General features: G+C 35.7%; 1 protein-coding gene across 1 annotated transcript; it reads left to right on the top strand.

Moving 5' to 3' along the window:
• Window positions 1-315: 315 nt before the first annotated feature.
• Window positions 316-25,173, top strand: LOC141623728 (WAT1-related protein At1g70260-like). The gene is made up of 7 exons (XM_074439880.1): window positions 316-1,049; window positions 1,154-1,213; window positions 22,449-22,700; window positions 23,095-23,253; window positions 23,421-23,572; window positions 24,278-24,481; window positions 24,797-25,173. Exons 1-4 carry the CDS (start codon window positions 844-846, stop codon window positions 23,123-23,125), a joined length of 549 nt encoding a protein of 182 aa, XP_074295981.1. The 5' UTR covers window positions 316-843; the 3' UTR covers window positions 23,126-23,253; window positions 23,421-23,572; window positions 24,278-24,481; window positions 24,797-25,173.
• Window positions 25,174-27,626: the final 2,453 nt, after the last annotated feature.

The following is a 27,626-nucleotide window of genomic DNA, read 5'->3' on the forward strand; positions in this document are numbered from 1 at the left end:
TTAAAAGCTAAGATCACGACTCACTAAATAAAAGCAAGAGGAAAAAACGGTAAATAATTTTGAAAATCCACATAGTATATCCGTCTTATACATAAAGTGAGTCAAATATGGTAGATTAGACAAAATGAGATTATCTAAGGACAAGCAAAATATTTATTTTACATATGATTTGACTCATTTTCAACTCAAAATAGATTCTTCAAAAATTTTTACTCTTGGAAATTAGAGGGAGATAGGACAAATGAAGGGATGGCATGTAGAAATAAAAATAGGTAAAATGGGGAACATAGATCAGCAAAGGTCAAATGAAAACAAACAAAGTAGGGTGAGTCAGCTGACTAAATTTGAAATACAAGATACGAGCTGCAACTTCCCGCCGCCAAGGTGGCTCTTCAATTTGCATCAAAGGTTAACCAAGTATTTTCCCTTTATATAAATTCATTCAATTGCGTCTCCTCTATTATACTCTCTCTTATTCAGGTTTTCTTCCCTATTTCCTTATTCGGGTTTTCTTCCCTATTTCATTTTTTGATTGATTTATGTGATCCAAATTCAATGACATGTGAGGTAGTGTGTTTTGTGTGGTTCAAATTCATTTTCTTATTTCTTGTACAAAAAGTAAAGGAGAAAAATATATTGAATAGGAGAGATTATTTAATTAATCTTAATCTTAATCTTCTTTTGTATAAAAAGTTGGAAAAGTTATCATTCTCCCACCAAGTGAAGTAAATCAATCTCTTAACGCTTATAATTATATTAACTTAGATTAGTATTTGTGTGTATGTGTGTGAGCGCGTATTAGTAAAGGAGCTTGACTCTAAGAATACCAAAGGATTTTTGAAAATGGAGTTAATGTTGTGGGAAGACAAGTTATGCGCGATGGTGCCGTTTGTAATGATGTTTATAATGGAAGGATGTACGATAGCGTTAACTATAACGGCTAAATCGGCTATGAATGGCGGGATGAATCAATTTGTGTTCGTGGCTTATTCAAATGCTCTTTCTTCCGTTCTACTACTCTCCTACTCTCTTATGTTTCATAGAGATAGGTATGTGATTATATTGTTGTATTATTGGCGATCAATAATAGTATATGATTACATGAAGATAATCCATCTAATTATCATTCTTTATGATTGCCTTGATTTGGCAGTTTGAAGAAGATATTCAACTTGAAGCTTTTATCAAGATTTTTCCTCCTTGGTCTTACTGGGTTTGTTCTCTTTTCCTTCTCTTGAGTTCCTGAGTAGTATCGTGTTTTAGTATTACTCTTTCGTGCGTGTGTGTATATATATATATATATATATATATATATATATATATATATATATATATATATATATATATATATATATATAGAGAAGATTGAATACGTGTGACCCCAGGGTGAAATTTGTATCTCAATTTTAAACCGTCGATTAAAAAAATACGGATGTCTTAGATGATGCCACGTGTCCCCAAACAAAACTCCCATCAAACACACATTTCGTCCTTTCCATTTCACTCATTTACTCGACACACCTTTACTCGCATGATCGCATTCTCTCTCTTTACTCTCCTTCTTCAACTCGTGTTCTTATTTCGTCTTCGCCGTTCACTCGCATTTCGATCTCCATTTTACCACTCAGATCTTGATCGTCATTATCATCCTAATTTCTTTTCGGATCTAGGTAATTTTGATCCCCTAATTTTCATTCGATTTCATTCCGCTTCAATCAAACTTCGATCAACTTATTTAATTTGCTCAATCTTCTATCAACTCATTTAATTACTGATTCTCGCTAATGTTTATGCAGGTTTTGATCGATTTCTTCGCTTCGTCGTATGTTTCTTTCCCTTTCTTTACTAGATTTCGATTTTTTGTTGCTTAATCTATTAAATTTTGGTTAGAATCTTATTTAATTAGTTTAATTACTAATGACATCTTCACAAAAGAAGACGGAGAGTTTTTGATAAAGCATGGAGCACTCCCAGAGGACCGTATACGTGCTGTGGAAACTGGCGGTTGTCCTCATGCTGCTATTCGTGAAGATATCAGCATAAATCTTGGTCCTCTTGAAGAGCTTTCCAACTTGCATAAAGCAGATTTGCTTCTCTGTGAATCTGGCGGAGGTAACTTAGTACTGGTTTTGTACTGATATTAATGCCTCAGTCAGCTCGGTATATAACTATATATCATATATATATATAGTCATCTGAGTTCGTATAATCACGTTGTTAATCTCTGACTATACCTAAAATCAAGTTCAGTTTTACCAACTAAGCTCTATGAGAAGCTACAGTTGTTAACAATGATGTTGTGGTTTCGCAGACAACTTAGCTGCCAACTTCAGCAGAGAACTTGCAGATTACATCATCAACTGATTTCTTTGCGTTTCTATTCTGCTCGATTACGCCCGCAGTTTAAGTTTCAGTGTTATTGTTCACGGTTAGTTATGATCGATTTTATGTAACCTAGGTTTTTGATGAAACACTCATTATGAAATGCTTATCATAATGCCTAGGTTTGTCAACATATACCTCTTACTCGACTTTTTTTATTCTTAGTTTCATAGTTAATTTTAGTTGTTTCGACTCTATTTTGTGAGTTTTTGGACGCTTGAGTGTGATTACCTTGTCGTTCTTTAGAACGTGTTTCATATTCAGAGATTTGATGAAATTTCAGTAGTTATTTCGTCTTTTTAAACGTGTTGTTGCTTGAGTGTTCAATCGACTGTTGCCAAAAAGAGTTTATTAGTTTGTGTTGAATCAATTTACTGTCTTCTAGGTTAATCTACTTGATTTGTTAGTCATTTCAGAGGTTAATTCCGTTATTGTAGCTTTGTTTCTGATGTTTATTACATTAATATGTGAATGTTGGAGCTAATATTGTGAATGTTGGAGCTAATGTTGTGAATCTTGGAGCTAGTTATATGAACTTTGTACCGATTATGTGAAACCGTCCATAACATTGCTCATTTATCTTTGATTTAGTATAAAATTGTTTTCATATCAATCCAAAATGCAAAATCGCATACCGGATGGCATTAGAACAATCAATGGCTATAGTCAAGTTCCACTTTTTGTATTTTTTGACAGAACCCTGTTTTAAAACTAGATCCATTCAATTCCCATCGAATAATAAGCTTTTTTAAACCGAGAATCAAACTGATCATTGAAACATTCGGTATGCGATTTTGCTTAATTGCTTTCGTAATTTTAGTTTCACTTTCTATGCGTAATCTCTTCTGTTAAATGTTTGCTTAATTGCTTTCATAATTTTAGCTAGTTTAAGATGTGTATATCATTATTATGACGATTTTTGATATTCCTTCATTTTTAAAGTTTTCGCTTTCATTTTGTGTTTCATTTGAAAATTCTTTGTAAAAGTGATGTTTATCTACGATATATCTTTGTAAAATGGATGCTTACTTACTGATATATATTGTAAAATGGATGCTTACTTGCTGAAATTGCTGTAAGATTGTGATTACTTGCTGAAAGTGCTGTAAGAACGAATGTGGTTATTTATGGATTAGTGTCTGAGTTTGATGAGGAGGAGCTCGTGCGGCTTTTTTAGGCTTGTGCTAGGCATGATCGAGCTCCTCAGTTGTGTCATAGTCTTGGTTTTAGTGACCGTGTTCATGGTGAGTTTCCGAATTCGGAAGGAAGTGCCTCTATATTGGCATTGTTTCACGTCACTACATTGCATAATAAAAGTGATTAAGGTTGCTACCGTAACAACTTCGAAGTGAAAGAACCACCAAGCGATGCTAGCATTATTAATTTATGATGATGCTTCCCTCTTTTGCACTGAAAGTAGTGGAGTTGATGCGTTTATTTCAGTTGAGATTTAGATACTTACATGAATCGTGCAATCGTCTGTAACCATTTGTATTAAAATACCTATGGAATGTTGGAGAACACGGTAACCAACTAGTTTGAAGCCTCAAACTAGTCCTTCCATTTCCCGCTTTTCTTAGTATGACAATTGTTTATGTCGTGATACTTTAAAATGAGTCCTTGATCCAAGTGTTCATCTTTTCTACCCTCTCTGTCTTTTATGACAACTTCAACTCCATGCCAGCAACATTTTCGTTGCTGAGCTCATGTTGCTCAAACATTTTTCCAAGGCCATTGATACTAGTCCTCTGTTGTTGTACCTTTTTGTTCTGTGTGAAGGAAGATTCTGAGCTTGAACATTACCTTTAAAGTGCTACACAATTTTCTTACAAGTCTGGTCATTAAGGGGTATTTTACTTGTTCATTGTGATATTGAGTAGTGGGAAATGTCCATTAAATTAGTATGCAGGAAATGAAATCTAAATTGCATTGCTCTAATTGCTGTTTTGAATGCTACTGAGTATACAACTACCTCCAATATGCTACTACATTTTGACTTGTCAACTGCATAGGTGCTGTAGGACATATTTCTGACTTGTATGCTTTGCGTTTTGCAGAGTAATTGATGTGAAAACTCTTTTTATTAGCATCAAGCGAAAACTCTACCTTTGGATTTTGACTTATCCTAGCCGTGGGAGTCCATGAGCATGCCATCTCTCTCTATGAATGGAACTCAGCAAAAGGTTTACCAGATTACATTTCAGTCTAACGTTGTACATTTTTCTAAACCATTCTATACAATAATTATGAATTTATGATATTTATACGTATGAAATGGTGACGAACTTGTTACTAATTTGAATTTGTTTGTACCTGAATTAGCCTATTGGAGATGAGCAGAACTGGGGTTGTCGAGATCTAGGGTTGTCATCTATTAGGTTTATGTATCATGTGTTTGTTATTTGTTGATGCATAATTTACTATTTGTACTATATCATCTATTAGCTCAAAAGGTAGAGCATTGTGCTATTGCGCAAGGTGTGGGTTCGAGTCCCACATAGATGAACAAATATAAATATACAATTATTATATAATTTATCAATATAATCTCTAGGATTCACAGAATAAATTATAAAAAAGTTCATTATAATTATAAAAAAAAAACTCATTGCGTATAAACTCGTTGCGAATAAATTATAAAAAAAAAAACTCATCATAAAAAAGGCCATTATAAATTATAACTTATGAATATAATATACAATTTTTGTTTTCTCTTCTAGCTTCACAATATAATCTCTAGGATTCACGAAACAAGGTAGAGGATTCAGAGAATAAATTATAAAAAAGGTCATTTCAACCATTATGACCACCACCACCACGTGGACCACGACCGCATCCCCTGCCTCTGCCACTAGGACTGTAGTACTTCTCTCCATCAGCTGGCTTCAAAAACTCATTGATCTGATGCTGACAGACTGCAAATACACCCGAACAGTATAATTACAACCCTAAACTTTTATAATATTGCCTTCTAATTTCACAAAATAAGAAAAAGAGCAATTAGGTGATTTCAACCATTTATGACCAAGTTTCGGAATATTATCTTCTAGTTTCACAAAACAAGCTCTACGATTCACAAAACAAGGTCTGAGATTCACAAAAAAGAGCAAAATAGGTGATTTCAACCACTTATGACCAAGTTTCGGAATATTATCTTCTAGTTTCACAAAACAAGCTCTAAAATTCACAAAACAATGTCTGAGATTCACAAAATAAGAAAAAGAGCAAAATAGGTGATTTCGACCATTTTATGACCCAATTTCACAATATTGCCTTTTAGTTTCACAAAACAAGCTCTAGGATTCACAAAATAAGGTATAAAATTCACAAAATAAGAAAAGGAGAAAAATAGGTGATTTTGATCATTTATAACCAAGTTTCAAAATATTGTCTTCTAGTTTTACAAAACAAGCTTTCGGATTCACAAAATAGGGCATAAGATTCACAAAATAAGAAAAGGAGCAAAATAGGTGATTTCAACCATTTATGACCAAGTTTCACAACATTGTCTAACATTCACAATATAAGCTATAAGATTTACAAAATAAGGTCTAGGATTCACAAAATAAGAAAAAGAGCAAAATAGGTGATTTCGACCATTTTATGACCCAATTTCACAATATTGTCTTCTAGTTTCACAAAACAAGCTTTAGGATTCACAAAATAGGGCATAAGATTCACAAAATAAGAAAAGGAGCAAAATAGGTGATTTCGACCATTTATGACCAAGTTTCACAAAATAAGGTATATGATTCGCAAAATAAGAAAAAAAGCAAAATAGGTGATTTCGACCATTTTATGACCCAATTTCACAATATTGCCTTTTAGTTTCACAAAACAAGCTCTAGGATTCACAAAATAAGGTATAAGATTTTCAAAATAAGAAAAGGAGAAAAATAAGTGATTTTGATCATTTATAACCAAGTTTCAAAATATTGTCTTCTAGTTTCACAAAACAATCTTTCGGATTCACAAAATAGGGCATAAGATTCACAAAATAAGAAAAGGAGCAAAATAGGTGATTTCGACCATTTATGACCAAGTTTCACAACATTGTCTTCTAACATTCACAATATAAGCTCTAAGATTCACAAAATAAGGTTTAGGATTCACAAAATAAGAAAAAGAGCAAAATAGGTGATTTACGACCAAGTTTCAGAATATTAACTTACAGGTTCACAAAACAAGCTCTAAGATTCACAAAACAAGGTCTGAGATTCACAAAAAAAAAAAGGAAAATAGGTAATTTCAACCACTTGTAAAGAATTTTTACAATATTAGCTTCCAGTTTCACAAAACAAGCTGTAAAATTCACAAAATAAGGCCTAAGATTCACAAAATAAGAAAAAGAGCAAAGTAAGATACGTATCTAGTACTTCATGAATTTTTGATTGAATCATGTAATTGCCGACAAAAGAGTTATCTTCTAGGTTGACAAAATAAGCTCTGAGATTCACAAAATAAGGTTTAAGATTCTCAAAATAAGAAAAAGAGCAAAATAGGTGATTTACGACCAAGTTTCAGAATATTAACTTACAGGTTCACAAAACAAGCTCTAAGATTCACAAAACAGGGTATGAGATTCACCAAAAAAAATAAAAAAAATAAATAGGTAATTTCAACCACTTGTGAAGAATTTTACAATATTGATTTCCAGTTTCACAAAACAAGCTGTAAAATTCACAAAATAAGGCCTAAGATTCACAAAATAAGAAAAATAGCAAAGTAAGATTCGTATCTAGTACTTCATGAATTTCTGATTGAATCATGTAATTGCCGACAAAAGAGTTATCTTCTAGGTTCACAAAATAAGCTCTGAGATTCACAAAATAAGGTCTAAGATTCACAAAATAAGGAAAATCTATAGTATGGCACAAGTAGCAGCTATAGTATGGCACAAGTAGCAGCTACGACTATCAGCAAGTAGCAGCTACGACTATCAGCAATACCCAAGCATATCTGTCTCATTTATCTGATTACGCTGCAATCCAACCCTTCAAATGTTTCATACGGAAAATCTACCTTACAACAATAATCTCGAGTACGACTCTTACAAGCAATAATCAATAGACATTAGACAGCTATTACCTGCAGATATGATGAGTGCTTGGGCAGTATAATTAAGGTTAGCCTTTGCCCACGGAAGAACACGACAAGCTACTAACTGCAATGTGCAAGTAGATAAGTATTACAATCTGAAAAGTCAAATGAGGTAGATAAAACAAGCAGAAGATTCATTCCCACAAGGCCACGCCACAATACATCTCTTTTCATAATCTCTAAGAACATGCATTTCCAATAGCTTTAGCCATTCTGCAATACATCTCATTTTACTAAAGCTTCAATCCCACATACAAAATTACAAAGTATCAGTTGGAATTTAAAAAATTAGTCTGTAACCAACAAGTTTGAGACCGGAACATGACCAAGCATCGCTACTCCTTTTACATAAAAAAAGGACAAGTTCATGAAGAAGGTACTTGACCATTTCTTATCGAAGATATATCAAACACCCATAATTTTTGCGGTTCTCTAACTTCCCTATTTTAGGACATTAACAAGGTTCTTTACGCTTGTATTTTTGGCAAACAATTAAGGGCAAGCACATGAGTATCTATTACTAACACCCGCTCTTTACTCCAAAAGTTGTGTCAAACCAAATTGTAAAGTACTTGGTGAAACAGAGGAAGTAGTTTTTATAGATAGCAGCACATAACTGTTCAAAATTTTCAGTTATATTCATCCAACATTATTGAATATTAAGCAAATTAGTTGGAGGCCAGGGTTACATTCTGAAATCTGAATACACAGATAAGCTACATTGCGCGAGGAAGTCTCTTACGTTTTCTTCGTATATTCATCCAACATTATTGAATATTAAGCAAATTAGTTCGTTAACCATAATTATTTTGAGAAGGCGGCCATTAGTTCAGAAACATAATTCGGAAAGTTAAGCGTGAAGCACTTGCAATAAAAACTGGGGAAAAATAATTCGAACGTTATATTTACGAAATCGTTCAATTTCGATCAATCGAGCCTTATATCATCAATTTATTATTGAATTTTTCGATCAATCGAGCCTTATATCATCAATTTATTATTGAATTAACAAAATTATATGAATATGCTCAATTTTGATAAAAATTATGAAATTACCTCAAAATTGCTCGAAATCTTTTGCTGAAATTGCTTAATTTGATGAAATCTTCTTCTAAAATTGCTTAATTTGATGAAATCTTATTCTGAAATTGCTTAATTCGATGCTGTTTTGATGAAAATCGCTGCTTTGATTCTCCGAAAACGAAAAATTTAGGGAACTTTGCGCGAAATTGTTTCGTTGTTTTTGTAGCGAGAGATTTGGTAATTTGTGTAAACTAAAGAAGAAGGTAAAGAATTTGGGCCTATGTGTGTTTTAGTTTAGAGAGAGGAAGTATTTTGGCCTAAATGAAAAGATTATGAAAGACCCCAAATTTCCAGCCCAATGAACAATTGGAAATCGGTCAATGTAACAATTTGGTGGTGAGGCCGCCTCGCCATAATTAACGGCCTCACGGATCCGGCCTCTATATATATATATATATATATATATATATATATATATATATATATATATATATATATATATATATATATATATATATATATATATATATTCAAACCCTTCCTAAGTTAGATCAAGTAAACTCTTGAAATTTCCTTGTCCTCCATATTACGTTGTGGTATTGTTTGTTCTTCATTGTATTTTTTAAGTTGGATGGTATTGTTTTTCAGTTTCTGTCTCACATATACGTTGTGCATGGTAACATAATGCCAGGGGCGTCTAATAGCCCGTGCGATCACGGGCGGCGGAACCGGACCTCCAATTTTGGCCTCCAAATTTATAGGCTTTACTAATAAAATTATGTACAAACTTCGACGTGTAGGACACTTATTCATTCATATTTGGGGCCTCATTTTTTTGTACTGCATCGGGTCTCTATTTACTTTAAGACGCCCCTGCATAATGCATGCAAGTTGATCACACGAATATACACGCTGACCCCCTCCTAATACTTTGGAGTACATAAAAAGTATACTGTTTTCAATTGTCTATTGTCTACTTGTAAACGTGAAATCTATTCGATTAACATAGCACTACGACATTTTATTGCATTTTAAATCCTTGAATGCATGTATTCATAATTATTTGAGTACGCTTGACTTAGGCCCTGTTCTTTTGGACTTAAAGTCACTTAATTTAAGTTCACTTCAGATCCTATAAGTTCGATTCGATTCGATTCGATTCGGATCCTATAAGTTCGATTCGAGATCCTATAAGTTGATTCGATTCGAGATCTTATAAGTTGATTCGAGATCCTATAAGTTCGATTCGAGATCCTATACCTCACTTAATTTAAGTTCACTTGAGATCCTATAAGTTCGATTCGATTCGATTCGAGATCCTATAAGTTCGATTCGAGATCCTATACCTCACTTAATTTAAGTTCACTTCGAGATCCTATAAGTTCGATTCGATTCGATTCGAGATCCTATAAGTTCGATTCGATTCGATTCGAGATCCTATAAGTTCAGTTCAGTTCAGATCAGATTAGTTTCAGTCCAAAAGAACAGGGCCTTATAGTTCTTGAATTCATGTTTAACCTCTCAGTCGAGTTTCCCTAATATTTTCGACTCCGTCCTCAGCCGTTTAAACTTTAAATGTGGTTTTATTTATCATGTTAGAAAATCAGCTTAATTTAAAGTCTAAACTAATGATTGAAACTCCATAATTGGTTCCTATACATTAACGAATTAGTTTATAAAATCTACAGTAATAAATAATCAAAGATTAATTGCATGTTAATTTAATTAGTGTTTAATGATGGAAAATACATGTGTGGGAACGCAGGATAACAATAGCGCAGAACCTAGCATTTACGGGCCTAAGTGACAGCTCACCAATCGTGGTGTGTGCGATGGGTCTTTTGCTCCCATCGTTTCAGTTCTTTCTTAGTCTTATTCTAAGCTAACTATCACTTCTACAATTGCAGCCCCACTTTTATTTTATTTATTTATTTATTTATTTATTTATTTTTACTTAACTCCTCCAATTATTGGGAATTTTGGATCCACTTTTAATGATGATGTTATTATTGGGAATTTTGGATCCACTTTTTATGATGATGTTTATATACGATGGGGCCTTGCAATCTAACCTAAGGTGGTTGAGAATATGTTAATGGAGGACCACTCCTTACAAGTTACTCGTACAACTATTCTTGGTTGATAATCTCTACATTTTATTATCATTTTTGATAATAAAATGGCACAATATATAATATTATTCCTGAGAAAACAGAAAATATGTGGTTTTCACTTGAGAGTGCGTGGGAATAAGAAATGTAGTAATATTAGCAATATAAGCAAAAATGAAAGAGAAATATTATATAGAGAAAACACCCAAACAATAAGGGACAAAAATGATAGTTAAATAAGAGAGTTTTAACTTTTAGATCTATTATTATAATTATTTACTAACACTAAACTTTAAAATATAGAGTACTGTACTCTCTTATTCAAATCCAAATATCATGGACATGCTTACTTTGTAAGATAAACTATAAGAAAGCCATTTCAACTCCAAACATCATGGACATAGCCTCTTAGCTAGAACTGGCAAGCAGATCAATTGGATTAGATTTGGGTCAAGTCAGGTCAATTCGGTCTAGGTTGTTCGGGTTTGCAAGAATTTGGGTGAGATCGGGTCACTTGGGGTTCGAGTCATTTTTCGGGTGGGTTGTTATCACAGTTAGTATGTGATAATAAAATATTCAGGCGGGGTTGAATAGGGTCAGGTTCATTCGGGTTTTGGGGTTAGATTCAGGTCTTCAATTCAGGTATGAGTCTGTTCAGTTTTGTCAGATCTACTGCTAACCTACTTCTTTCATCCTTTAAGTGAACATTAATTTGAAGAGAGTAATTAATTGTGAGAGAACAATCTGATCTCATGCCACATACGATACGTCTGGATTTGAAAATTTTGTGATTATTAGGATTCGAATTTGGGACCTTAATACTGCCACACTCTGAAACCACGTTAAACTATTCGAATCAACTTGGTCAAGTGAGGATTGGGTTATTTTGGGCCTGCAAACATTCGGGTTGGGTCGGGTCCGAGATTGGGATTTTAGTTTTGAGACATTTTTTGGTGTGTTACTTGTTACGGTACTTGTTATCAAGTTATCTTGAGATAGTGATCAGTAGGCAATAATGAATATTCATGTTGCATTAATAGATCAAATTCGAGTTAATACAGGTTACAGGTCAAATTCGGGTTCTCTGTTATGTTAGGTCACCTGAGTTTTCAGGTCTAAAAACATTCATCTTAACTAAAAATTTAAGCTGCGCTGATGAATGAGAGGTCCGATCAACGATACAATGCTTTAATATTAACATATCTATCTTAATATAGCTTGAATGTTTCTTTATTTTTCTAATTATAGTGATACAGAATTAAACACCTACTTGAATCTTTTGAGTGACGGATGCAAACTTGTTTTCATAGAGGTAGGTGAGAATGGGAATGAATACAATTATACAAATTGATATTTCCTCTGTTTTAGGTCATACTGTCATAGTGTAGAGAGAGAAAGTTTCAGGAGAGATAAATTTCCCCTAAATTAAAACCTAGCTTCATCAGCCTCATCGTCGGCTCGCCGGCCGCTTTTCCCAACACTATCATCCTTTCCGTCGCCGGCGAGCCGAACGACCTCATCTTTCATCGCAGTAATTTCTCATTGTTTCAATAATAAGGGTTTGTGTTGGATATCCGGTCGGTTGTTTGCTATCAAGGTCGATTGATTTCCGATCAAGATCGTGATTATCATCAAGAGGTGCGGTTTCCTTGATACGTTTTCCTTCAGTGGCTGCGTTCGTGCAACACTACCGGTTATTCCTTCTTCCCTTTCTTGTGATTTGATTGTTAATAATCTGTGTCTAGTTCAATAAGATTGTCAGTGCGTTCCGCTGATTATCATTCTTAAGCTGCTGGTTTTTGTGTCTCTTTGTTGGGGTGGAAATTGATTACCAAATCTTGGTATTGTCTGGGGTTGTTGAACGTTTTGGTGTAGCATCAGTTTTTGCTTTATTTGGCTAGTTTGCTGGTAATTGGAGTTCTGTTTTGATGGCTTCCATTATGGTATGTGAAAAGTTTCTTGAAGCTTTTGCTTGTGCTCATATAAATGAGGGTCTTTTTGAGGATGATAAATGGGATATGGTGAACTGTTTTATGCAAACAAAGGGATCCCCTATTCTTAGAATCAAGGATTTGAAGGATAGAGGTAATAATCTTTTCAAACAAAATTGCTTTGGAGGTCTTTGCATCTTACTATGATGAAGCTTGTAAGCTTCTAAGCCTTGTTGTTGGTATGGAGGGCAGCTATGATACTAAATCTTTGTCTGACCTTGCGGTTTCTTTGAATTTAAATTTGGCCGCTTGTGCTTTAAAGCTATTTGAACATGAGGCTTCAAAGGACCTTTGTTCTATAGTCTTATCTTTTTTCCCCCGTAATGTTAAAGCTCTCTTCCGAAGAGGATTGGCTTTTATGAAGCTAAATAAGTTCTTAGAAGCTCAGTCTGATTTAGAAGCGGCTTTATTGGTTGAACCTAGGAATAAGGACATTCTTAGGGAAGTGAGTGTGGTTAAGAGCTGTCTTGCCATTAATTCGAATGGTAAGAGGAGCATTGATGATCATCTCTTGCAAGATCCATTTGGAAAGAATAAAATTAATGTTCAAGATGCTGGGCCTCGTAGGAATACTCCGATAGAGTCTGGTGAGAGTTCTGATAGTAGCTCTTGTAGTGGTTTGACTAGTGATCATAATAATGTCATAAGCTATGCTAGTTGAAGTTGTTTCCAATCGTCAGTTACTGAGAAGTGTGATATGGCACTTGATACCAATATGCTTGTTTCGGATCAATAATCTTGTACTAATTCTGGTTCGACCTGTACACGTGAGTCCTCTTGTAATTTGGATGATTCTGCTAAGGTTAAGGTTAATTATGTGGATAACATTGGTCCGAATAGGGATATGAATCGGGATCACAATGGTGTAGAGAAGGCAATGTTTCAGTTTAGCAAAAAGGGAGGAGGACACTCCGTGCTAAAAATCGATGAGTGTACTTATAAAAAACTCCTTGAGGGTAAGGAAGTGAGTTTTTTCCAGCAATCACATTTGTCTACTATGAAAATTCGAGTCTTTAAACCAAGTATCAGTGAACCTGATACAGATACAGGCTCATTCACTTCTCAAAAAAAGAAAAGGAAAAGAAGGAGAAAAAGGAAAGAATACTTGCGAACTGGTAGTGTGACTTCTGCTGGTACTACTACCGTGACGGACAACACCAAAAGTGATATATTGCCTTTACCTTCTGTGATCCGTAACAAGTCTATTGATTGTGATCCAACTCTCGAGAAAGTTGCTTCAAGCTTATCACGTGAGCTCGTCAATCACCATGCTTTATGTGATTCATCTGGTGCAAATTCTCATCCGTCTCCATATTTCATTTTCACATCATCGAGGTCCAAGGTTGCTAAAGTTTTTCATGCTAGAAGAAAATCAACAAGAATTCAAAGCCGAAGAGAAGAATCTCCAAGACGCAATGTTTATATCTATCCAGGTAAATTTCCACGTTCCCGTGACGTGAGTGTGTCTTGTTGCAGGTACTTCCCTAAAGCTCAAGCTCAAATACCGAAAAAAATAAAAGAAACGTCATCCTCAATGTGCTACTCCAACAACTCTATGAAGAAAACTCGTGTTTTATGTAACCCCACCCCTAGTTTAAATTCTTGTATTAATAATAATGTGGCTCATAGTCTTGCTTGTAAGGCTATGACTAGTTAGGTACACCTTTCTTTACAGCTGTCAAAAAAAAAAAAAAAAAAAAAAAGATATTTCCTCTGTTTTTTTATATATGACTTTCTCACATTTCGAGACACTCACTTCTCTCTTTAATATCTCTTAAAATATAAGACTAAATATTATGATATGTATACTCACATGAAAGAGTTTTTCGTAAGGAATTTAATGGTACCATTTTTTTATTTTTTGAACAAATATATTTTTGTAAATATTAAAGTCAAAGGCTTACCTCGTAAATGCAAAACGTCATATATAAAAAAATGGAGGGAGTATAAAATACCACGCGGAATATCTTGATTGATCGATGTGATTTCTAATGCCCTAAAATTAAACCTGCGTACTTCATGCGATACACTTGAATATACTAGTTGTCCAGTTGTCCTTATGTGTAGACTGTAGATACTATATACTTCCTCCATTCAACTCTATTCTACCATTTTGTTTTTTTACGTTTGCCAACGCGTGTTTTACGCGGTAAATATCGTTACCTACGTATTTGTAAAAAATATAAAAGTTAGATATTTTTAATGTATTCGTAAAGACGAAATAAACAAGATTTCACATGAATATATTTTCACTTGTTTATTGAAAAAAAATCGAGATTGAATGTGCACGTGTGAATAGTGTAGAAAATGGAAATAGGTAGAGTGGAGCTAAATAGAGAAAGTATTCCAAGTTGCCTTATGTCATCATTAATAGACAAAATTGCTAAATATCGCCTCTATTTTACTCATGTCGCCCCTAGTTTCATTTCCAACTTGACAACTTTGCCCTTCTCTCTCTAAAAAATATTCTTTACATTTTTTTTTCGATAAGTCGGAAATGAATGACGATAACCCATTTTTCCGATACATGTGTGAATCGTATATTAATGAAAATTCGTACAATTACGACGGAAAGCAATTCGAAAATGATTGAAATGCCGAACAACATTATCGATATTACAATGAGTATGATAGTCATGAACAAGGCGAGGGAAGCGGTTATGGATACGATGATAACAACACGGGTAACACGAAAAAGGGAAGCGGTTTTGGAATGCCGAACAACATTATCGAAATTAGATATGAATTATCGTATTAATTACCGATGAATTAACAAAAAAATAATATTGAACTAACGAATTAATGAACTTTTTGCCTATGTTAGACGATGATTGATAACATAAACGATAAATAATGATGATTTAAATTGGATAAAAATTGACTATTAAGAGCGAAAAACTTTAATCGGCCATAACTTTATGCTCAGGTGTCCGATTTTGACGAATTGTTTTTTCAAATCGCAAAACTTTTCGAGACAAACACAATGGTAAAAAAAAAAAAAAAAAAAAAAAAAAAAAAAATTGGAAAATGGCCCATTCGTGTGAAAAACACGAATTGGCTTGGGTCTGTTCATGTGATTTACACGAATTAGCCTATGCCAGTTCATTCATGTAAATCACACGAATGAGCTGTAAATCACACGAATGGCCTAGGCCAGTTCATGTGGATTACACGAACTGGCCTAGGCTGGTTCGTGTAAATCACATGAAACGGCCCAGGACAGTTCGTGTTTTTCACACGAATGGGCCACTTTCCATTTTTTTTACCATTGTGTTCGTCTCGAAAAGTTATGCGATTTGAAAAAAAAAATCGTCAAAATCGGACACCCGAGCATAAAGTTATGGTCGTTTGAAATTCTGTTCTTTTCTAATCGTTAATTTCGTTTTTAATTTAATCGTTTTTGGTTATTAATTATCGTTGTTATTAATTATCGTATATTAATATATGAAAATAAAAAACATGTAAAAAAAACAAAAAGTGATATGTGGTGTTTTTTTTAAGCGATTTTTATTTTTTTTAAGCGGTTTTGATTTTGTTAATTTTTGAAGCGGGTTTATTACATTTTGAAATCGGAATTCGAAAATGAGAAAAAAACAAGAACGTAGTGTATAAAAGAGTTTTAATAACTCAAGGGCAATATAGTAATTTGTTAGGGGCGGTATGAGTAAAACTAGGGGCGACATTTATCAATCCCCTTAATAGCTCCAATGAAAATATTGAGTCCCTCCTATGGAATTATTATTGAATAATACATTAGCAATGATTAGTCTCATTATAGACGGACATATCCGCCTAAAGTGAAAGACGGGTCAAATATGTTTAAAGTGGTGATATTTTTGGGCTACATCATGCAACTTATTGTATGTCTTATGCTTAAAGTGGATGAATATTTGGCCCATCTATAACAATAGACGGATATCTCTCGTCTATAATGTGAATTTGTGGTGTAAATGTCACTTTTTTTTTTTTTTTCTAGTCAAACTGGTAAGGCCATGCAATTATATAAACAATTACGGAGTATTATTATGATAAAGTTAAGAGTAAATTAAAAATTACCCCCTTTTAAAATCCAGTTTTCTAAAGTTACTTTCTTATATAATTTTTTCCTAAAATTACCCACTTAAAATGCACTTTTATCGAAACTTGCTTCAAAACACCAACTTAAGTTACTTATTCTGTCATTTTATGAACTTATTTCGTTTGTGTCTTAGCCAATTTATACTTTGAAACGTATAACAATGGAGAATAAGTTCAAAATCAGACGTAATAAGTCACTTATATTGGAGTTTTGGCGCAATTTTTTATAAAAGTGCACATCTTAAGAGAGTAATTTTAGGAAAAAGCTATATAAAGGAGTAGTTTTAGAAAACACGATTTTAAAATGGAATAATTTTTAATTTACTCTAAGTTAATTTTTTTTTTTGACAATAATAAACTGCATATATTAAAATAAAGCGTATACAACATCATCCAGTAGCCAAACTAACTGACCAGTGAACATACATACGAAGGAAACTACGAATTGTGCGCAAAGAGTGGCGCAATTCGATTGGTACTGGCGTTCTGAAAGCCAAAACTGAAGATAATTTTTTTTGACGTTACTCTGAAAGAAACAGAAGGTTGCGAAGCTGATTGGGCTCTGTACATGGTGAGGAGTAGGCCTTTTGTCGAGGCTGCAAAAGCCGTGGTAGCCCTCACGTTCTGAACAACGGGATCAGTCGACAACGTATCCGAAGAAGTGACAGCGTAGCAATCCCTAAAAGGCGACCTGCAAACCAGAATAAAGTAAGTAACCACAGAACAAGACTGAGCACAGTGCATGCTTGGTATAGAAATCTTGGTAGTCGCTTTCGAATATGATGGCCAAAACACTGGCAACTGTGAATGAGATGCAAGCAGGTAGTCAGACAGATGTAAAATCTGAATAGGATTAACACTACAATTGTCAAAGACTACCGAGTTGCGAACCATCCATATGGCCTTTATAATACAAAGAAAATGAAGAAGGCACTGATCTTCATTTGTAGTAACCCTGTGAAAGTATCCAATAAAGTCAGCAAGCCATCGTTGCAGACAAGCACCAGGGTTAGCAACCAAATTAATACCAAGAACCGAAGAAAGCCAAACATGTCTAGAAACAGTACCGTAACGAAAAAGATGATCTAAAGACTCTGAATAAGAGCGACACAAAACACAGGAAGTACTAACCTGGATGCCTCTAACAGATAAATTTTCTAAAGAAGGAAGAATATTATGTACTATTCGCCAAACCAAAAGAGGGAACTTGGGAGAACAACGAAGACTCCAAAGAACTTTCCAAGGAAAAGTAGAGTAAAACGAGGGAGAGCAGGAAAAGGACACATGGGACAACAAGAAATCGTATCCTGAGCGAACTGTATAAACTCCATCCTCCGTGTATTTCCAATAGAGGTAGTCATCAATAGAAATATGAGGAGGTTCCATAACAAGAATAACCCTGGCACAAGGAGGCTGAAACCAGCGATAAACTGTAAACTGATTCCAATTACCAGAAGTAGTGAGCATATGAGAAAGAACAGGTGTGGCAGCAGGCGTAAGACTACGCACCGAGGGAATATTCCCATTAACCCATGGGCTTGTAAACAGGTCAACAGAGGAACCATTACCAAGCTTCCATGCAAAACCGGGGGACAAAACATTAGCTGCTCGACATAATCCAGACCATAAAAACGAAGGATGAGAGACCTTTGATTTTGAAGTAGGGATAGGAAGATCCTTCCTGTACTTGGGAACCAGAAATTTCGATAATAAACCAGTCGGCTGATGGTGGAGACGCCAGAAATTTTTCAGAAGAGTTGCCTGACTTAATAAGGAGACAAATTTCAAACCAAGGCCGCCACTTACACGAGGAAGTTGCAGAGAATCCCGAGAGAGCCAGTGAATAGATCTATAACGAACATCTTTGCGCCATCAAAAAGCCGCAATCAGAGAGTCAATCTTCTTACATATTCCAATAGGAAAAGGAATAGAAGCCATAAGAAACCGGAGTGAACCCAAAATAATAGTGTTGATGATAAGCAGCTTACAAGGCTGGCTGAGGTGGAGAGAAGACCAGGCAAGAATGCGACTTGTAAGCCTATCCATCAAAGGCTGGAACACAAGAGACTTCTTAGAAGGAAGATCGACCGGGACACCCAAATAAATACCAAAGCAATCAGACGTGCGCATCTTCAGAATAGATGCCAAGTGGGATTTGAAATCAAGCGGGGCATTTGGACTGAATTTAATAAAAGATTTGTCCAAATTAACCATCTGACCAGACGCAAGCTCGAAGCAGTGAAACAAATCTCTGAGAGTCTCAAAAGAAGATGGAGTTGCTTTACAGCAAATAAAAGCGTCATCAGCGTAAAACAGATGTGTGATAGGCGGAGCGTACCGAGAAATCTTCAGGCCAATTAACATATTGGCCTTCTCCGCTTTACGCAGCTGGCAAGAAAGAATCTCCATACACATGATAAACAAATAAGGTGAAAGGGGATCACCTTGCCTTAGACCACAAGAAGGTCTAAAGGTACTAGAGGGCTCGCCGTTAATAATGATATTATATGTGACAGTTGAAATGCATTCCCAAATAATATTTTGCCAGAAAACCGGGAAACCAAATCTCTTCAAAATCGCAATAAGGAAAGTCCAAGAAACTCGGTCGAAAGCTTTATGCATATCAAGCTTCAGAGCAGCATAAGAAACCGAGCCTCGCTTTATTTTATTAAGATAATGCATAATCTCGTGAGTAATAACACAGCTGTCTGACATAAGCCGCGAAGGGACAAAAGCCTGTTGAGATTACGAAACCACCGATGACATAACAAGCTTGAGACGATTAGCAAGACATTTGGAAGCAAGCCGGTAAATAACATTGCAAAGACTGATAGGACGATACTGAGAGATCTGCTCTAGCTTCTCAACCTTAGGGATTAGAATAATATGGGTATTGTTCCATTCCTTCAGCACAACACCCGTGTTAAGGAATCGAAGAAGAGCCAGATTAACCAACGGACCAACCTGGGGCCAAAACATCTGGAAAAATTTAGGGGTAATGCCATCAGGGCCAGGTGATTTGGATCCATTCATCCCATTTAAAGCATGCGTAATATCAACTTCCGTTAAAGGAGCAGATAACAACAAACAGTCTTCTAAGCTGAGCATCGGAAGGTCAAGAGAGTCAAGCAAAGGGGCAATAAAACCCCGGGGCGAGCCAGGATCTTGCGGGGGGGTTGCACATAAAAGAGATTGAAAAAAAGAAGTAACTTCCAACGAAATCTGTGCTGGAGTATAAAGCCATTCACCGGAGCTAGAAAGCAAAGCAAGAATACGCTGGTGAGAAGCGTGTTGTTTGACCCGGGAAAATAAAAATCTCGAAGGTAGGCCATCAAGAACTTCAGTCTTTAACTTTGCTCGTTGTAACCAGTAAGAATGTTGTGTTTCTAGAATGTGCAGTTGTGCAGAACGAACCTGTTGAAAAGATGCTGCCGACTGAACATCTAAAATCTCCGTAGACGAGGACATGGTTGTTTGTTGAATCTCAGACCAGTTAATACCATGGGACAAATGATGATGAATCACCCATTGCATTATAGAAAATCGGACAGAAGCCAAGCGGCGAGATAAAACATACATAGGAGAGCCAGTAAAAGGTAACTTCCATGCACAATCTACAATATGGGCAATCTCAGGTGAATTGAAGCACCAGTTATCAAGACGGTAAGGGCGTCTGCAGGTCCTTGAAGGTGGGAAAAACTTGAGAATAATTGGAGCATGGTCTGAAACAAGAATTGGAAGATGCAAAAGAGATGCCGCAAGGAAAAGGTGGAGCCATTCAGAGTTAGCATAGGCACGGTCTAGGCGTTCCATAATTAGTTGATCATCAGATCGATTATTCAACCAAGTAAAACGTGGACCAAAGAAAGGAACATCAAACAAAGAATTGTCAAAGCGCCAGTTGGTGAAATCCTGTTGGCCACGAATGGCATATGAACCACCTAATTTATCCGAATGCATTTCAACCTGATTAAAATCGCCAAGAATTAGAAAAGGAGACAGACCCGAAATTAAACTAGAAATACTGTTCCATAAAGATTGACGCAACTCGAAACAAGGTTCACCATAGATAAACATAACATACATATCATGCTTTGTACATACATTATTTACATCTAAACATAATGTACACAAAATAAAGTGAGGGTGAATACTAATAGAGCTAAGTACAACAATGTCATCCCAACGCAAAATAAGACCCCCACTATGTCCATCTGAGTCAATGCCACAAAAATTAGGGAGTCCAAGATGGGCTGTCTTAGAGGCAGCAGACGATAACGAAGTCATAGTTTCTTGCAAAAACAAAATAGATGGATGATATTGCTGGATACACCAAAATAAAAACGGAATTGTAGGATCATCCATCTCTCCTAATCCCCTACAATTCCAGGCAAAAGAAGTCATCGGAACCCTGGTGGCGAATTATGGTCCGCCACCAGACCTGTAGCTGTCGAGTCTGCATCTCTGTAACAAGACAAAAAAGGGAGCAGGTAAGGGATGAGAAACCAGGCGAAAAAGAAAGAGCTCATCTGGGCGAGCGCGCTTGGGAGGCAGATGGTCCAAAATATCAAAACCAAGAGAGCTGAAACAACGCTTAGCGTTGGGCCTCAAAAAAGCATCACCATTATTAGAAGACACGGGAAAAATATAAGTAAAAGGAGGAATGCAAGACGGACTTAATACCAATTCAGGAACAATTGATACCAAATTCGAATTGTATTCCAAGTCGAAATGACCGACTCTGTTTGTGCGTTTAAAAACAGGGCGACTACCAGAATGTAAGCCAACATTTACCTTCCTTGCATACACCATCTTTAGCGACCTAGACATAAGCGCCACAGATGACATAGCATTAGAAGAAGAAGAAGCGAGCGAATCACGAAAAAGGCAGCCAATATCAATCACCTGCGATGGTATCATCGACTCACGAAGACCCAACAAAGGGGAGTCCTCCATCACGTCCTCTGGGACATGCATACGGAATGACGGGGACGGCGGATGAACAACATCCGAAGGTGGAACATATCTAGAGGAAGATGGTGGGTCGAAAGCCGAACTCCCACGCAACACTGGAAAGGCTTCTAACAAAACTTCAGGGAATGATCTTCATGAACTTGGAAATCAGGTGGAGCCGAGGAACAAGGACCAGCCTCATCAGGAGGTTCCGAGTCCGAGCTTGAAAAGAAGTAGAAAATATATCCTTTGGTGCTCAGTATATTGAGTCACTCCATATGGAATTGCACCAGCTATTATGAAGTATATTTTATCGAATGAGCCATAAGAGGCATTTTTTGGTTTAAAATGAGCTACAAAGACAGTACAATAACATGAGAATAGAACTTGAGAGCTATTGTTCTATATACATTCTTAACCAATATACTAGGACATCTAGGCATGAAATACTCCCTCTGTCCCGATCATTTGTTGTCCTTTTCCATTTTGCGGTGTCTTAGTCAATTGTTATCCTTTCTATTTTAGGATTGCATTTGATAAATAATTTGGTAATTTCCACTCAATTTCATCCACATGTCATTTAGTAATTTGTCTTCTCCTCTTTTCCTGGTATTTGTGCCAAAACAAAAGGATAACAAATGACCGAGACGATGGAAGTGTAAAATTTATAGTAATAGTATAACCGCTTTAATTACAACATTACATGATATGTACGATACACTGTATGTTACCAAGCATTATGTTTTGACCAAACAAATAGACATATTTATATGTCCACATATTAATTAAAAAATTCATGAACTCAAATCAGGAAAACGAAGCTAAACATATCAAGCAGAAGCACAAAAATCAAGGTGATTGGAGTTATAATATCAATATTGGGAGGCGTTATGGTGGCAACATACCTAGGCCCATCTATTCTTCATGGACCATTGTTTAGGCCATTGATACTTAGAGGCCCAAGATCTTTCTTTGTTTTTATAGCAGTCACAAATGAATGGATGCTTGGCACCTCTATGCTTGCTGCTAGTACTTTCTCCGTTGCTATTTGGAGTTCATTCAGGTACATATATATAAGTATAATGTACTATATGCACATTTTAATTTATACTTTAATCTCTAATTTATCGATATGGAACACTCTCCTAATGGTCATAAACTACACCGTTAAAATCTAAACTCTAAATATATTTCAGTCCTAGTTATTAAACCACTTGTAACACGAAAAATGTATCTTCTATTTCCGTAGATAAATTTTCATTTGACTTTGTCAATATATTTTGTACTCACTCCGTCCCAAAATAAAATAGGTAAACAAATAATTTGGGACAGAATGTGTATAAAATATCTACAATACTACAAATGTGTGCATGGTCGGTACATTTAAGTAACTATAAATATCATGATATTTGACGTAACTCTGGTTGCTTTTGTGAAAAATGGTTGGTTATGATTAGGTGTCGACGTTCACAAAATTTCCAGACATGATGGTGATAGTGACATGCTATACCATATTTGGGACCATCCAAACAGTCTTTGTGGATGTAATAGCAAACGGAGATCTTCGTGCATGAAAATTAAAGCTGGACTTGGAGCTACTTATTATTGTCTTAACCGTAAGTATACATACTACGGAGTACCATTTTAGTGGATAATCTGTTTGTTTCAATAGCATCAAGTACTTGTTGCCGTCAATTTACCTGTCTAGATTCACACAAATCTAAGATCACTCCGATCATTAACAACGGTCAATATAACCCGGCCATGTGTACAAATTATGTAGGCATTGTTCGGGACATTGATTCGGAGCCGGGTCCAAGCTTGGTGCATGAGCTTGAATGGTCCAATGTACGTTGCCATGTTCAAGCCTTTGGGCTTATTTTGGGCCTGTTTAATCGGCCTTAGTTTTTTTGGTAGCGGTCTTCACTATGGAAGGTAAATAATGCTTATATTTCGATTAACTGTTCTTTCTTTTGTTTTGATCATTTGTTTACTTTTACCTACACTAATTTTCTTAAAATAAAAAACACACACGGAGAAAGAGAAAATACACCTTGTGTAACTGATTACGATGGTGATTGCTTAGCGTGAATATTCAAGTATGTTGGAGTGTTTTTATGGTATATACGCCATTGAATCTTACATATTACTCCGTAATGTTTGTCACCTTTTGATGATTTATTTTAAGAATTAGGAGTGTATAAGACGTTGTTCCTGAATTTTCCCTTCTTATGTCATCTTTATTTGTCCTTTCTTTAGTAAAGACGGAGTCATGAAAATATAGGGAAAAAAATAACCTTAAATTTTTTGTTCTACATCCATAGTTTCACATTATAGTAAATTAGTGGTCATCCCTTCATAAGCTTCATGAGCCAAGATCTTTGGTTTCATATTCCAATTTTGAGTGTCCCGATTATAATATTGAGCGGAGCTGATTAGCTCACTCCCTCCAATTTTTTTTAGAAATACCCCATATTCCATTTTTAGCTTATTCTTTAGAATTGCCCCTTTTATTATTCTTTTCTTAAGTTGTTTAAGAAAAAAAAAACACCGTTATTACGGTTTTATTTGTCTTAGAATATACTCCGTATTACCGTATATAATAAATTTTGATGGTAAAAAAATCCTTGATGTGTGCAGTGTGATAGGTACTGGTATAGTTGCAATAGGATACCTTACGGTTCTACGGGGAGTACAAGAAGAAGCTCAAAAGATCCAAGAAGATTCTAAGCAAACTCAACCTTCTGATGACCTCAAGGCTCCTCTTTTACCGCAAGAAGCCGATGAATTGTTGTAAAAAATTATTGTAAAAACAACGATAAATATTCTACCAAAGTCATGCAGGTAAATCTTTTATTAAATAATTTATCCAAACTATCTTTCATAAATCAATGATTAAGGTCTTATTCAATGAAAAAAATTCATTGAGATAACAGCTCCAAGTTCCAGATACAGATGGTAAACCAGACAATGTAATCAATAATTAAAAAAGGCAAGTTATAATGTACTTGGTAGCAAGTTGGTCTTGTGTTAGACCGCTATAACATTAGATAAAACATGTCATAAAATGGTTTATTTGAGTATTTGTATGATCGAGTGGGGATTTATCAATGTTAACGTACATTGTAAGTTTTCTTCTTATTTTGTTTGATCAAACAGGTTTATGTAAAGCATCCACAAAGGTCAATGCTGGAAGAACGACATCGATCGATGTTTATAGGGCTTTGATAACAAGGTCTATAATGCCAAAGTCAAGAAGACTATTTTTGTAAAGAATGAAGAATAATGTGTAAATAAATAATTCTTTGGTCTATATATATCATGCCCGAGTTTTAATAAGGGTAATGAATGAGTAGGCTATAAGTTTAGTATGGAAGCCAGCATATATAGTAGCGTCCAAATGGAGATGATGGTCTTAGGGCTTAGCGGCGGCTCTCGTCTAAATCCTTGTAAATTTTATTAGAGATGTATTTCAAAGGAATAAAACAGGGTCGCGTTAGAAGCACATGAGTAATGTTCAATTATTGTGCCGTAATGTCCTAGTTGATCGATAAATACCTTACTCCCTCCGTCCCGATTATTTGTTTACCTATTTCGTTTATGGGTCCATTTCATTCATTTGTTTACTTTTATCTATTGGATATATTTTGAAATAGTAATTTGATCATCCACATTAGGGAGCCGAGCTCGAGCTTGACCTTGCTCGGCTTGTGCTCATAAAGTAAAACTCGAGCTCTAGCCGATCTCGAACTTACCCGAGCTTGAAAAATTATGCTCGTTATCAAGCTTGCGAGCTTTAATGCGAGCTCGAGCCAAACTCGAGCTCATCTCAAGCCAAACTCGAGCTCATCTCAAGCCTATATATAATGCTGAATTTTCGTTTTCTTTATCGATATTTTCAACATTGGAAATATTGGAAAATCAATGAGACATTTTTATATGTGTGATAAATACTTTTATAAAATATGAGTAATATTTATCTAATTATAAGAGTTCGAGTCGCTCACGAGCTTTTCGAGCCGGCCAACTTTAGCTCGGCTTGAGCCAAGCTTTTACCGAGCCAAGCTCGAGTTGCTCGCAAACTGTCTCGCCTGATTAACATCCCTAGCTGTCACCATACAATTCTTCTTTGACAAAATAAAAGCTATCCAATATTTAAATTCCCGTCTCAAAATAAAGGCGACATCAGTTTTGCGCTAATACCCCTTACAAGGATAGTAGGAGGAAACCGCGCACTCTTACACCCATTAACCACTGAACCTGGTCCCTGGTTGCTTGAACCTGAACCCTACATAAACCGGATCGTCACCACCAACCTAGCAAAATCCATCTGCACAGCATTCAATTGGTCATGGGACGTATCCTCAAAGGTACATAGATTATTAATGGCCGAGTCAAGGCTAGTGATGTGACTCGGATTTACGCACATTTAGTCCCCTAACTAGCCTCGTTTCATATGCTTTTGCATGATTATTAGGGTCGTTTCTTGTCTTTAGCTTCCTATTATGCAAATTCTATGAGGTTTGGTGCCTTTGTAAGAGGAGAGCATCAACCTTGCTTAATTGGATCATTACGGAGTTAAATTGACCGCATTTAACGACCAAGCATCAAAGAGAAGACCGAAACTAAAGTCTTAGTCAATAAAGCAAGCTTCCGGGCATTGAGGAGGAACCCCCACGAGTCCAGGCCAGCTCCCACGAGCTGGGAGGCAGCCACAAGCAAAAGAGAAAAGAGAGTGAGCTCGGGCGAGCTCACTGAAGGTCGGGCGAGCTCAACCTGAGCTCGGACGAGCTCTTACCCAGCTCCCACGAGCCAGCTGACAGGATGAACTTCGAAGAGGAGGAGCTTGCGGGACCTGTCTCAACTCTAGCAAGGCAAAGGACTTTCTTAAGGGGCCTAATCGTCATTTAAGCCCTTAGTTAACCTAAAGCTTGTACTTAATATAAATACCTCATGTATTTAGAGGATCATGAGGCGAGCTTAGCTTAGTTAGAATACGCTAATTAGCTTAATTACATCTTAATTTTTCCTTAATTATTGCTCAAACAATCTTAGATCTAGCTTGGTAATTGAAGAATTCTTCGGTTTGGTATTGGAGAATTGACAGATCTTCATCATTAATCAAGGCTTTCTTCTATTATTCTTCCATTTCCTTTGTTCATCTTAAGTTGGTATAATTCCTTTACTCTTTACGTAATCTTTTACTTAATCTTTTGTTAGTTACTCTACTTATTAATCATATTTATACTTGTTAAGATGTTTGACACCATTGATGACATGACTACCATGATGATGTGTGAGTAGTCTCTTAGCTACGGTTAGTGGGGGATTAGGGGTGTAATCATGGGTTATATCTATACTTAATGAGTTCATATGAATGATTGTATGTTGTGTTTTCAACTTATGCACATGTTATGTCTGATGAAATGCTTGATTGACAACCTAACATGATTCTCTCCCTTTTCAACAAGACCTGTAAGACATAAATCAACTCAAGGATTGTTAGACCATGCATATAGTTGAATAGGGACACCAAAGTCGATGTAGGAGTCATAAGCTATAAATCAACTCGACTCTGAGACCCAAGTTGACCTAAGAATTGTAAGACATAAATCAACTCGATTCCAACACAACTCTAATCGTTTATGTAACTCATTTATGTGATTTTACCACATTTCCCTACTATCCCATGACACCCTAATGCTTTTAATCAATTGTTTACATCTCTATTTGCTTACCTTGTTCTTCATTTATTTACATTTTCATTGTTGTAGTTTAGCTTACACTCAAACCCAAATTTTGACACAAAGACATAGCTACTTGCATTAGATAACTATTTGATAAACCGTCCCTTGGGATCCGACCTCTACTTACTCTTTTACTACTAGTTTGTTGAGTTTATAAATATGGTTTGATTGCTGTAGATACCCAGTATCTGTTGAATCCCCAACAAACAACCGATAATTATCGGGCTACAACATGCTTAGGA

This window comes from Silene latifolia, chromosome X (assembly GCF_048544455.1).
Source record: "Silene latifolia isolate original U9 population chromosome X, ASM4854445v1, whole genome shotgun sequence".
NCBI classification, from domain to species: domain Eukaryota; kingdom Viridiplantae; phylum Streptophyta; class Magnoliopsida; order Caryophyllales; family Caryophyllaceae; genus Silene; species Silene latifolia.